General features: G+C 40.6%; 1 protein-coding gene across 1 annotated transcript; it reads left to right on the top strand.

Annotated features, from left to right (window-relative positions):
- The first annotated feature begins 8,354 nt into the window (after positions 1–8,354).
- Positions 8,355–11,227, top strand: LOC121024773 (uncharacterized). The gene is given in 2 exon segments (XM_040467000.1): positions 8,355–8,593; positions 10,515–11,227. Coding segments are annotated over 2 exon segments (912 nt in total). The 3' UTR covers positions 11,188–11,227.
- Positions 11,228–11,870: the final 643 nt, after the last annotated feature.

The raw sequence follows: 11,870 nt of genomic DNA, 5'->3' as shown, positions 1-11,870 counted from the left end.
GTGTGTGTGTGTGTGTGTGTGTGTGTGTGTGTGTGTGTGTGTGTGTATCAATAACTTCCTGCAGGATCACTTCATCTTGGATATAGAGATCTTTCTCACTGTTTTATGGCTGCATGGTATTCCATTGTGTGGATTTACCCTAGTTTATTCAGCCAGCTAGGTAACTCTGCATATATGCATATCTGTATTATAACTTTGTGCATACATACTTTTGTAGTTTTGCCAGCGTGTGTTTAAGTTAGGTTCCTAGGATGATTGCAGTTCTCCAAGGGGTGATACAATTCACATTCCCATGAGAAATCTGTGAGAATGCCTTATTCTTCACAGCTTTGTCAACAACAACAACAACAACAACAAAAACACCACAAATTTTTTGAATTTATCTTTGGTGTCATAGGTGAGAAATGGTATGTCTATATTATTTCCAATGTATATTTTTCTTGTTAGTAAGGGTGAATATTTTTCCAAATGTTTTAAGGCGTTTTTTTCATTTCTTTGGTGATATGTCTTTTATCTGTATCTGTGTAACACATTAGCCTACAACTTAGTGGCTCAAAGCACGTTTTAATTTGATTTATTTTACTTATGATCTTACAACTTCTGTAGATCAGTAGTTTGACAACAGCTTAGCTAGATCCTCTCCTTCATGGTCTCTCACCAAATGCCAGTCAGGCCTTGCACTCATTTGAAGGCTCAGTGGGGAATCCACCTTATAGCTTACTTACATTGTTGTAATGTAAGTACATTTCATCTCATCAGCTCCTCATTAGCTATGGGCTACGGTCTTCAGTTCCTTCCCAGATGGCCCTCTCAGTAGAGCTTCTCAAAACATGGCAGCTGCCTTTGTCAGAGCAGGTAATTGAGAGAGGAAGAGAGAATGCCAGTAGGATGGAAGTCATGATTGTTGTTTGTTTTTTTGTTTGATTGTTTGTGGCTATGTTTGTATAACCTAATCATAGAATCACATGCTATCACTGTTGTCATTTCCTATTCATTAGAAGCAAGTGCTAGCTCCAGCTCACACTGCAGGGGAGAAGGTGAGTACATGAATATGGGAAAGGAGGGGATCATTGGAGTCCATGTCACAAAATGCCTACCACTAACCTGCTCATATTCCTGACCCGTTCTTGTCCTGAGTTGTTGATATTCTTGATGTTTAGGAGAAAGTAATATAGTAAGTGTATTTGCCCTTTGCCTTTTGAGCCTTCACTTACAAATATTATTCTTAACTTGGCGTTTACTTGGGAACTTTGCTTATTGCATTTTGTCATATGAATGCTTTTGGTAGAGTTTATATTGTCAAATTTATCAATCTTTTATTGCTTGTGGTATTTGAGTCATGATATATATTTCTCTATTCCCATGCTCTAAAGGCACTTTTTAAGTTTTTCTTCATTTTTTATGTTAACATTTCATTTTTATTGTATTCGTTTGGAGTTTATCCTGATGTGTAGTGCAAGATATTAGGCCAGTTTTACCTCTTTAAAATGACTCTCCTTTGGTGCCATATCACCTAATAAAGAAGACAAAATACAAACAAACAAACAAACAGACAAAAACAAGTATCTTTTCTACACTGATTTGGATGCTGTCTTATTTTCATAAACTAAATTCCATAGATATTGGGTCCATGTATGGACAGTCTATTGGAATCCTTTAGGGCATCAGTGTATGACGTGCCAATAATGTACTTTTTTTTAATTTTAAAGCCCTAATTAAATAAAATGCTATTGCAAGTAGTATGCTTATTCTCTCCCCATTCTTAGGATTTCTTAATTATTCCCACATATCTTTAATTTTTAATGTTTATACATTTTTGAGAGACAGAGACACATCATGAGTAGGGGAGTGGCAGAGAGAGAGGGAGACTCACAATCCGAAGCAGGCTCCATGTTCCAAAATGTCAGCACAGAGCCTGATGCGGGGCTCAAACCCAGGAACTGTGAGATCATGATACAAGCCAAAATCAGTCTATTAACTGACTGAGCCACCCAGGCACCCCTTTCCCTCTTATCTTTACATATGAATTTTATACTCAACTTGTGTTACTCCAGACTGAGAAAAAACCATGATTTTTTTAAATTAAGATCCTGCTACGTTTGTAAGTCAACTGAAGGATAATTTACATATTTATAACATGAGTCTCCTTATTCAAGAACGTGGTATGTCTTTTCCTCTCTCCAGTTTCCTCTCTCAAGACTTTGTTTGAAAGTCTTATTTATTTTAAGATAGCATGAGCAGTGGAGGGCAGAGAGAAGAGGAGAGAAATAATCTCAAGCAGGCTCTGCACTGTCAGTATGGAACCTGATGTGGGGCTTGTACTCATGAGCCATGAGTTGAAAACAATGGCTGGATTTTTAAACTACTGAGTCACACATAACCCATGTTTACTTATTTTTTACTTTAGTGAGAGAGAGCATGAACGAAGGAGAGGGACAAAGAGAGACAGAACCTCAATCAGGCTTCACACCCAGTGCAGAGCTCTGATGCATAGCTTGATTCCAGGATGCTGGGATCTTGATCCAGGATCAAGAGTTGGGCACTTAACTAACTGAGCCACCAGACATCCATCTACTTTGTTTCTTGAGGATTGTTTAAGATAGTCTTTTCCCCCCACTGAGTTGTTTCCAGAATGAGGCAATTATGGAGAAAGGTACTATACACACTTGCATTTGGATTTATGAACAAATGTACTTTTATTTCTTTTAGTAGATATCTTAGAGTAGGACTTGGAGTAGGGACATATGCTAAGTCTCACTCATTCTTAGACGTTCAGTTCATATTTACTTTTTCTAGCCAGCACTTATATTTGTGTGTGTGTGGTTTGGGGGCGGGAAATATCTCGTCTCTTTTGGTAATATCAATACAACAGTTAATATACTTATTTTTAAGTTGTATTAGGAGTATAGGTCTTGTTTATACAAATTTAAATATATTCTTCCAGAACTCTCCCCAATAGGTATGACCTTTGTGGACTTCTTCTCCCAAACTCTATAGGTGGCCTAGGCAGCTTCAGCTCCCAGGGTAACTTCTAATCCCTTCTATTGGATTGCATTCCAGAATCATGCTTAAGACAGTCCTTCACCCACTGATGAATTCTTTCACCAAAAATTCATTGGATATCTTTCACATGCAAAGTGCCACCAAAACATTTAACCAAGAGCCTTGGTGATACCGAGTATATAAGACTTCTACGTTCTACTTGTGCTGCTTGGTTGCTAATCGGATTCACACTCTTCAGATGTTTAAATGACCTCAATTAAACTAAATAAATGACTAAAAAATAAGGTTTTAATAGGTTAAACGTTAAAATTAAGGTGACGTACTCATTTTAGTCTAAAGCGACAGTCTATGGCCCACGCAACATTCACAGAAGAGAAATCAGAGGGCTAACATGGAATGTCCTTCTTGCCAAAGAATAGTTAAGTCTTTGACAGCATAGTGTTTGAAAATTTTTCCCCATGGTAACATAAGTCTATCAGCTGTTTAAATATATTTTCCAAAAACACTGCCTGTAGACCCAAGCGGCTGAGTGCTCTGGTAGAATGTTAAACAGGCACTTTGCCTTTAGGCTTTGTATTATGGCTCTGGGCAACAAATTCTTCCTCTTGATGCAGATTTTGGAAGAAAAACAAAAACATTTTTTAATGTTTAGGAGAGAGAGAGAGAAAGAGAGAGACAGAGACAGAGAGAGACAGAGAGAAACAGAGTTCAAGCTGAGGAGGGGCAGAGAGAGAGAGAGAAAGACACAGAATCTGAAGTAGGCTCCAGGCCCTGAGATGTCACAGAGCCTGGCGTGGGGCTCAAGCTCACAAACCACAAGGTCATGACCTGAGCAAAAGCCTTACTTATGCTTAACCAACTGAGCCACGCAGTCACCCCTGAGATTTTGTAAAATTCTAATAGCATTCTAATATTTTTCTGCTGACCATTACTTACATGACACCCTGAGCTCTCAAGTAGTGGGCAATGGGAGAAAATCACATCCTTTTCCTTTAGTTGAAGAGTTCCTGGCTCCCTTCCCACGTCTTTGGAAAGACATGATGGCACGTCTGAGTCCCATTCAGACTTTCAGCGTGGCCTAGGCCTGAGCCCCACATATTCTCCAGGAAACCGTAATGGCTTGTACAGCGGCTTCTGGGTAAATATCACGTTTCCTCCAACGAAACCTTCCACTGCAATAAGTCTAATTAAGGCCAACTTCACAGATAGGGGCTTCTAACGCGGATTTGTGTAAATTAGGAGGATCAATGCCACAGGTTACTTGGAAAATGTAAGGTTGTAGAAGACATGCTTATGAGAAAAGCCTGCCTCAACCCACTTCTCTCACAGGAGACGGTGACCACCAACAGATTGACACACCTGCCACCTGTTGGTCACAGGGGAGTGGCTGAATCGCCTTTGGTGGGTGTTTGGTGGGTGTTTGAAGCCCTTTGGCCTGCAGTCTCAAGAGAGAACAACCCAATGGATCATAAGGACTTTAGATACATAAAGCAAGGGGATCGCCATGGCTGGGTTTGCCTTGGGGGAGATGGGTAAAAGAAGAAAAGGAAAAAAATGAGTTTCAAGACCTCCTAAATTACCTCTTGGAACGATTATTTTTTACAAGAATAAGCAAAAAGAATATATCCTGTGTATTAGACATGAGAATGTATCTAGCACTGACTTAGGTACCAGAGGATGCTATGAGGGCTGGGGGCATTTCTTACATTCTTTCTCCCTCATAGATATCCTTCCAAGGTAATCAGGAGCAAGAGGGATTCCATATGGCACTTGGGCTGGAGACGAAATCGAAAGTGCCACAATATTTGTTGTTGAGACTGGGAAATAGGGAGCCACATAAGAGTGACAGCACTTCCTGACCAAGGCAGGGAAGGTAGCACAGGCTAATGCTGGCAACTCCTCATCCTCTCCAGTAGTCCCAGCTCAGGTTCTGAGGAAACACCAGGAGGTGACAGTTATCATAATGCCCAGTGACTTGATGTTTCATGGTTCATGAATTACTTTTACCTTTCTCTTTCTGGTAGCCCTGGAGAATGTGCTTGATTGCCTAAGCACCGGGAAGCACAGAGTTCCTGTGGCACAGAAAGGATGTGGGGCAGGTGGCTCCCCTCCTCCACATGAGGGATCAAAATATAGAGATTCTAAGTGGCTTGTCACTGGTCAGAGGATGAGCTGGGATGACATCTGAGGTCTTTTGACGGTCCTCCAACATAGGAGTCGACACCATAATAGAATTATCTGCTGGGGAGTTATTTTTATTCTCCAAAAGCTATTATTCACATGACTGAGTGTGCTATCAGAGACTCCATACCCCAACTCAATGTCCTCTGCATATTTCTCTAGGATATATGCTTTTTCTCTACAAGAATGACACAAGTCTTGTGGAGAATAGAAGTTTCCGTCCACCTGTCTTTCCTGGCTTTCTCCTCTTCTAAAAGACTCCCCCCAAACAGGGGAGCAGCAAATAGGGTGTGGGTTGTCTGTGAAGTGTTAAAAGTCGTCTAGATTCCTGACTTGCCACATGTCTTTAGAAAACTAACTCTACAGGCAGGGGCAGCTAGCTGATTCAGTTGGTTGAGCATCTGACTTTGTCTCAGTTCAGGATCTCACGGTTCGTGAGTTTGAGTCCTGCATCAGGCCTGTTGCTGTCAGCACAGACCCTGCTTTGGATCCTCTACCACTCACTCTCTACACGTCCACAGCTCACACTAGCTCCCTCTCTCTCCCTCTCTCTCTCTCTCTCTCTCTCAAAAAAAAAAAATCTAATTCTACAAAACACAGATTTCCTAACTGCTGCTTGAGCAAATGAGTTGACTTATAAAGAAATTATAAAGGAAATTATTTTTAAAATATTAATAAACTCCTCCCCATAATAGCCCCAAACTGGAGACAACCCAGATATTCGTCTACAGAAGAATGGGTACACAAATTGGATATGGCCAAACAGCGGAATACTATGCAACAACAAAAATGAACAAAGTGATGATGCATTCGACAGCACAGGTGAATCTCACCAACAGTAGGCCAAACAAAAGAAAGCTGTCAGCAAAGATACGTTCCGTTCCGTGTGTTTCCATATATGTGAAGTTTAAGAATACGCAAACAGGGGCACTTGGGTGGCTCAGTCCGTTAAGCGTTCAACTTGAGCTCAGCTCATGATATCATGGTTGGTGGGTTGGAGGCCCACACTGGGCTCTGTGCTGACGACTCAGAGCCTGCAACCTGCTTTGGATTCTGTGTCTCCCTCTCTCTCTGACACCCCCCTGCTCACGCTCTGTGTGTCTCTCTCTCAAAAATAAATATACATTAAAAATTTAAAAATAATATGCAAACACATTTATGGTAAAGGAAACTAGATTAGTTGTTTACACATGGGTGGTGGGGGGGCAGGCCTACGTGGCTATTGACTAGCAAGAGTCAAGAAAGTGGTTTGGGGGACTGGAATATTCTTTTCCTTTAAATGGGAGTTACTGTGGAAAACAGGTAAATCTTCCCTGAGCTGAACATTTAAGGTGAGTATTTTTTACTCTTTGTAAATTACACCGCAGCTAAAGTATGAAACACAAAGAAATAAAAAATGATAGTGTAAGTTTCTCTGCACTCTCCCTATTTGCTATAAACCTTTCTACCCTTGTGTCTCCTCTCTGCACAGTTCTGGCTCTGGTTCACTTTAACATCATGCGTACTGTGTGAGTTTTTATAATTTTGATCGTAGCCTTAGATTAAAATTATATAAGTTTACAACTGTAAGCATAGCTGGCAACAAAAGGGGGGGGGGAGAATAGAACTGATCTTTCCAACCGAAACAAAACAGAAAGAGGCCACATATGAGACTTACGTCAATATCTATCCATGCATCCCTGTCCACGGAAGCTTAAGGAAGGTGCGTTCCTGTTGGCCCTAACTTTGGCTCCCGTCATGACACATCTTTCTTCCAACTCAATATGGACCTTCTTATAGTTTTCCGACTTAAGACTCGATGAAGTACAGTGGTTATTTGATGTAGGTCCTCCAAAAAGATTTGTCACCTCTCCAAGGGGTGTTTCACTGCTCTGGTGCTTTATAGCATCTCTTGGAATGTACCTGCCACTCATAATTCACAGATCCACACTTGTAGTCATGGAAAAATAAGGACATTTGCTTGTTTGGTAAATCACCTGTAGGCCCAATGTGGGGCTGGAACTCACAACCCTAGATCAAGAGCAAGCCAGGCACCCCAAGAATAATTTGCCTTATTTCCCTTACAGTTTGGCACCTACTACTACTGTGTGTGTCCTTAGAAAGGCTTTTTTTTTTCCACAGTAGGGAAACTACTGTGCTTTCTCTTTTTCCCTGGTCAAGGAGAGCCTTGAGACATCTTGGGGGTCATTTTAGTTGAATCATTTCATCTTGTCTGTGAAGAACTTACATGTCATTCACTGGATGGTCCAACAAAGAAAGTAAGTCCAGGCCCCTGTTGTTTTGACATAACCCAGCATCTTCACATTTTTACCGTGGCCTACTAGTCTCTATGCTGTCGGCTTTGAAAACTGAATTTATTTGAGTATCACTTTGATTATGAACGAAAACTCACAATATGGGGTAATGGCATCCCCACCATCAGACCTGTCTTTCCATGCCACAGTGATATGACTGTGTGTTTGTGGGAAAGCAAACTTGTAAACGTTACTGCTTGTAACTTAGAAATGCAGGGACGGTGTTGCCAAACCACAGGGTGTCATTTCTTCGAAAGATTGAACACAACTTTTTTTTTTTTATTATAAAATACCTGCTTTTTGTGACACTTTTTTATGGTAATAAAATATCTATCCAAAGAATTTTTCATTTAACCATTTTGAAGCGTTCTGCAGCATTGGCGACATTCACATTGTTGTGCAACCCTCACAACCATCCATCTCCAGAATTTTTTCATGTTCCAAAACAAACTCGGTACCCATTGAACACTAAGTCCCCTTCCCATCCCCTATTGAACTCTGCACTGCCAGCACACAGCTCAACCTGGGGCTTGAACTCACAAACTGTAAGATCATGTATGACCTGAGATGAATCCAGAGTCAGACGCTTAATGGATTGAGCTATCTAGGCACCTGTATTTTTTATTCTCTTGGGATGTGAATAAATGCCATCTGGTATCAGGAGAGCCATGAATAACTCTGTCAATACCAAGAGCTCTAGAGTCTGGCTTTGCCATTTATGTCTGTGTGAGACCTAGAGTAAGTTACTCAACCTCTCTGAGCTCAAGCCCCTCGTTTCAAAAATGGGGGTCATAACTCTATACCTATCATTGGGCTGCTGTGAGAATTGAAATGTGTTAATGTAAATTATCTGGAATAGGGAATGGCCTTTACAAAATGCAAGCTATGTACAATAAATATTTGGTAAGAGGCAGGGTATGTTGGGCTTTCTTCGGAGCCCCAAACGCTACATTAATTGTAGCTTTTTTTTACTATAGGTCGTTCCTCTCTCCTTGTGGATCTTTTAAGGTTGGCTTGACATTTTCCCCTTCCAGTTTCAAATTTCCTGCTGCTACGAAGAATATTTACCATTCCTTAATCTTCTGCACACTGGAGTCCTTCTACGTGGCATATGGGTAATATGTTAACATAAGATACAGGGAGTGTTTAAAATTTGATCATCAGGAAAAACATGTTCTCATTCCACTGGTTCCACACACAGATGCACCCAAACTTCCTTGAACTGGCATACTTTTCTGCATTTGTCACATTCTTCTTCCTGATTCCTCATGCTGTCAAAACTCCTTGGTCCTATGGACCATTCCCTCAGACCTCTATGGGCAAGGAAATATCATTCCTGGAGAGTGACGTCATCAAACTGGCAGTCAGCTCCAAACTCATTTTTCCAATTTTACTAAAACTGCTGCTTTCATGCCGTGAGGAAGTGCATTCCCCAGAAGATCATGGAACAGAGAGGATACAGTGTTGGGGATATCAGGCTTCATAGCAAGGAGATGTAGTCTGCAGGGTCCTAAAACTCTTCTACATGGGTGGTTGTTTATGTTCTCCACTCTGAGCATTCCATCTGTCTCATTCTTTCTGCTAATCAGCAGAGGGAGAAGCCCTAGGAGTATCATTTTCTGATTATCCTTGCCACAAACTCCAAGGATTAAAACTGAAACAGATGCAAACAGGTTGGTCCACAATCTAGATTTTGCTTTGTAAGAGATATTTGCTTCATGCAAAACACATCAAGCTATTTTTAAGTTGTACCCTTAAAAGAAGCCAATGTCTAAAGGCAGAGTTTTAAGCAAGGGATGGATTAAAAAAAAGTAAATAGGCATGAATTTTTTTTTTTAATTTTTTTTCCCAACGTTTATTTATTTTTGGGACAGAGAGAGACAGAGCATGAACGGGGGAGGGGCAGAGAGAGAGGGAGACACAGAATCGGAAACAGGCTCCAGGCTCTGAGCCGTCAGCCCAGAGCCTGACGCGGGGCTCGAACTCACGGACCGCGAGATCGTGACCTGGCTGAAGTCGGACGCTTAACCGACTGCGCCACCCAGGCGCCCCAGGCATGAATTTTTTTTTAAGTAGTCTCTGTGCCCAGTGGAGGAGCCATGTGGGGCTTCATCTCATGACCCTGAGATCAAGACCTAAGCTGAGATCACAAGGCCGACAACTGACTCTGCCACTCAGGCACTCTTAGCATGATTTGTTGTGTGCAACATGTTACAGATCATCAAGGTTATGTTTATTCTGTTTTCCATTTAAAACTATGCACCATACAGATTATTGAAAATAATGAAAATAAGAATGAAATTCTCTACTTCTGTCAGTTGATCAGGGTTCCTCTTTTTGTGTGCATCCTTCTAAACTTTCAAAAATGTATGTACATATCTATACTTGTAGATATATAAAGAAAGTTGTGTGTTTTCTTTTGACACAGATTGTCATGCCATATGTATTATTTTTCATTTTGCTTTCCCAGGGAGGTTTCTTCAGGTCATTTACATGGATTCACTCATTCTTAGTAATGGCCGTGTAATATTTCACCATAATCCTTGATGTACTATAATTTAGTTAATGATTCCTCTATTAGTAGACATTTACTTAATTCCAATTTTCCTCCCTGATAAACGGTGCTGAAAAAAAAAGCACATCTCTCTATGTATATTTTTGCAAACTCTTAGCAATAACTTGGCAAAAGTCCTGGAATTGGAGTTGCTAGACAAGAGATATTGAACAGTTTGGTGGTTGAGAGATATGTCACACTGTGTTCCAAGAATGGCATGTAAATTTATACCATCACCGTGGTCGTTTTATCCTTACATAAAACATTTAGAACAATTGAAATAAATAAATAAATAATTGAAATAAAAAAATAGAATAATTGAAAGCGAATACATATATAAGACTATTAAATATGACTCTTAGACCAGAAGGACAAGACATAAATATTGAGCACTTTCAGAACTGTGACTCATTCATTCTGTTTCTTTTTTCTCTTTGGTGTGCTCCTGGTTTGATTTCATGATGCCTCTACCCTGTCATCAGTCAACGGGAATTGAATCACCTGTACCTCAAACTGACGGGCCTGTTTTTCAGTTATCTGGCCTGGGCTTTGGGCATCAGTCTAGCCAACAGCAGATCCTGGCGCCTGTGGGAGTGTAACAGCAACATTGTTTCCATTGTGTACATTGGACTTTGGGAAGCTTTCTACTTTCAAAAATTTAGCATCTCTGGTGCAATTGTTGAGTGGCCTATGTATGGCAGGATCAATGGAAGCTGGGTCATTTCAGATGAAATCTGGTATGGGCAGGGCCTGATATTGTTGGCAAATTCTTTGAATTCCATAGTCCTGATTTTTGGTTCAGTGTCACTTGTGGTCTGCTGGATCCATGCCCCATACCCAGATTTCCTTCGATTGTGTTACAACATCTCTGCCTTCTTTCTCATCTGTAGTTGTAGTTGTACTATGATTACAGTGAGCTGAAATTTTGCTGTGGATTTTTATGGCCAAACCATCCTTGATTTCCCACTTAGTTTTCCCATTGGAAAAGAAATGCTGATAAGGAAATGCTTCTTCTATGTATTCCCACTAGGAATCACAGCTACCTTGCTCTTGCTAATAAGTGCCACAATGTTCTTCTGTGAAACATTTTCCATAAAACAGTGGAGTAAAATGAAACCCGTGACTGTGGGCAATTGTCTCAAACAAAAGATCTGAATGAAAGCCCTACTGTTTGGAATGGCTGCCAATAATTCTCTTGAAGAAATGTCCTACACATACATCATATTGTAATCACCTAAAATAAAACAGATTTGGTTTTTAGGGTGTGTCTGAAGCTTTTATTCTCCTTTGCTACTTTTTTCTGCAAACATCTTCCTTTCTTTAAGAATTTCAGTTCCTAAAATGTGTAGGTAAACATGTTGTGTGCATACACTATCAAAAATTAAAGGCAGGAAAAAAATACTTGGATTCTGCAAGCACACAGGTGCAAGCATCAATACATACAACCAACTCTAACTTGAAGTAGAGGTTTTACATACGCTCATACAGAAAAAATACACACAGAAATATAGTCATGTTAAGAGCCTAGAGATCTTTAAGGCATTATAATTGGTTGGATTAGAACAGGGTTTATCCAGGGGCGCCTAGGTGGCTCAGTCGGTTGAGCTTCCGAGTTCGGCTCAGGTCATGATGTCGCCGTCCATGAGTTCCAGCCCTGCGTCGGACTCCGTGATGACAGCTCGGAGCCTGGAGCCTGTTTCAGATTCTGTGTCTCCTTCTCTCTCTGACCCTCCCCCATTCATGCTCTGTCTCTCTCTGTCTCAAAAATAAATAAACTTAAAAAAAAATTTTTTTTAACAAAAAAAGAAAAAGAACAGGGTTTCTCCAAGTCAGCACAA

The sequence above is a fragment of the Herpailurus yagouaroundi genome, unplaced genomic scaffold (genome assembly GCF_014898765.1).
Source record: "Herpailurus yagouaroundi ecotype Mexico unplaced genomic scaffold, PumYag 67120, whole genome shotgun sequence".
Lineage (NCBI taxonomy): Eukaryota > Metazoa > Chordata > Mammalia > Carnivora > Felidae > Herpailurus > Herpailurus yagouaroundi.
The sequence above is the reverse complement of the archived record's forward strand: the minus strand, read 5'-3'. Positions and strand labels throughout refer to the sequence as shown.